The sequence below is a fragment of the Gekko japonicus genome, unplaced genomic scaffold (assembly GCF_001447785.1).
Source record: "Gekko japonicus isolate JY-2015 unplaced genomic scaffold, Gekko_japonicus_V1.1 scaffold1, whole genome shotgun sequence".
Lineage (NCBI taxonomy): Eukaryota > Metazoa > Chordata > Lepidosauria > Squamata > Gekkonidae > Gekko > Gekko japonicus.
In genome coordinates, this window is record NW_015164181.1 from 2769042 (window position 1) to 2771196 (window position 2155).

Sequence of the window (2155 nt, forward strand, 5' to 3'; positions counted from 1 at the left end):
GCAGGGCGGCCAAAAGCAGGGGGCGGGGCTTCGTCATGTGTCCCGCCCCCGTACCTCACCCAGGGGAACTGCGATCCCCCCGAAATGACCTCTGCCCCTATGCTGTTCCTGAAGGTCTCCTGACCCCTAGGAATAGAAGGGGGGCAGAGTGGGCAGTAGCAGGAGGGGGGGAAAGGGAGGGGGTTCTGCTCCATGAAGTCTGCAGATGGTCGGGTACAATATTCCCTCTAAGCAGGGGACATTTTGTAGAAGAAGAGGTGCAGGAGCTCATTAGCATAACTCATTAGCATAACTTATTTGCATATGCCACACCCCCTGACATCACTGGAAGTGTGTCAGAAGGCCGCACCCACCGCTCAGGTGCCACTGGACTCTTTTGGATGGCTAGCTATTGGGGGGGGGGAATGTGCAGATCTGTCCTCACAGAGGAGGGAGAGCTTGTACCTGAATAAAACTTGGTCTTAAAGGTGCCACTGGACTGTTTTGGACCAGGGGGCCGGGGGAAGGGCTCTGCAACTTACCCGGCTGCTTCTTGCTCTGACTGAGGGCTGCTGGGAGCAGGGGGTGGGGCTTGTTGCATGTGCCCGCCCCCTGGCCTCTTTACTGCCAGAGCTCCGCTCCTGTGCGCTCCTGCAGGAAATGACGCCTGCCTCTAAGCTGAGTTAGTGCGAGCTAGCTCACAGTTTTTTAGCCTCCAGCTCACACGTTTCTGTCTTAGCTCAGGAAGGCTGGCTCCAGAGCGAACTAATTTATGCAGTAGCCAAATCACCTGCTCACAGCCAGTAAGTCAGAAAGCAGAATTTTTGCTCACAAGACTCCACAGCTTAGAGGGAGCGTTGGTTGGGTGCGTGGCAGTTTCTTGTTCTGACGGTGCACACCTTTGCAGTCACAGAGAGCCAAGATCAGCCCTCTCCTGAGACCGAAATGATGACCACCGGCCTTCTCCTGCTGGAAAAAACAAGTAAGTCTTGCGGCTGGGAAGAAGGCCCGTGCCACTGATCCGCAAGCCTCACTGGGAGTGTCAAAGAAGAAGGGCTGCAGACAGGGGTCGTTTCGTAGAAAAAGAGCTAGGGGAACTCATTAGCATAACTCATTAGCATATGCCACACCCCCTGACATCACCGGAAGTGTGTCATAAGGCCACACCCCCTGACATCACCGGAAGTGTGTCATAAGGCCACTCACCCTGCCCCCAACGGTCCCGGCCGCCACCGCTGGCCTTGCAGCTCCATGCCGAGCCCCATGAGGGGCCCAGCGGTGGACCTGCAAGGCCGGCGGGAGTGCAAGGAAGCCCCGCGAAGGCCCTCCCTGGCCCCAGGCAGGCAGGGGAGGGGAGAGGCAGGGAGGAAGCAACTTACCCTCCCTCTTCTCCTGCCTCCTCCTGGCTGAATCCGTACCTCACCCGGGGGAACTGTGTTCCCCCACGTCCCCCCCCCGAAATGACCTCTGGCTGCAGGTAGTCTTCCTTGCTAGGTGGGCTGCCCTGCTCACCAAAACATCATAACGACAGCAAGCTCTCGATGTCCAGGCGCATCTCATCGAAGCACTGCACCGCGCTGGCTCTCATCAGCAACCAAATTAGTTCTAGTCCTGGTATCAGATTCGGATCCGGGAGACCTGGGCTTGAATTGCCAGTCTGCTGTGGAATCTTGCTGGGTGACCCAGGGCCAGTCACATACTCTCAGCCTAACCTACCTCACACGGTTGTTGCGAGGATAAAACGGAGAAAGCGCTGAATGTCGTAAGTCACTTTGAGGCCCCATCGGGGAGCACTAGTCCTTGTTTTGGAGGGAGAGCACCAGAGACCATTGACCTCCCCCCCCCCCCCGAAATTTCTGGGTTCTACAAACAAGCTTGCTTTTTAAAAATTCCCTTAATCTCTGTCATCTTTACTTTACAGATTGGGTGGGGGATTCCTAGGGGTGGGGTGGGGGCTGTGATGTCACTTCTGGGTGTCAGTGACGCTCCCCTCTCTTCCAGCCCTCTCTCCCAAAAGCTCCTCATGCAAGGCCAGCAACCCCAGATGGATCCAATCCTAATGGAGCCAGTTTGGTGTAGTGGTTAATTAGTGGACTCTAATCTGGGAGAAACGGGTTTGATTCCCCACTCCTCCACTTGCACCTGGCTGGATGACCTTGGGCAAGCCATAGTTCTG

General features: G+C 56.3%; 1 protein-coding gene across 1 annotated transcript in view; it reads left to right on the forward strand.

The window, feature by feature from the left end:
- SSC4D (scavenger receptor cysteine rich family, 4 domains) overlaps positions 1-2155 on the forward strand; it is a 24580-nt gene that overhangs the window by 16890 nt on the left and 5535 nt on the right. Inside the window, exon 7 of the mRNA XM_015408040.1 lies at positions 887-961. Within this exon, the coding sequence (XP_015263526.1) occupies positions 887-961 (75 nt within the window). The remainder of the gene's footprint in view (positions 1-886; positions 962-2155) is intronic.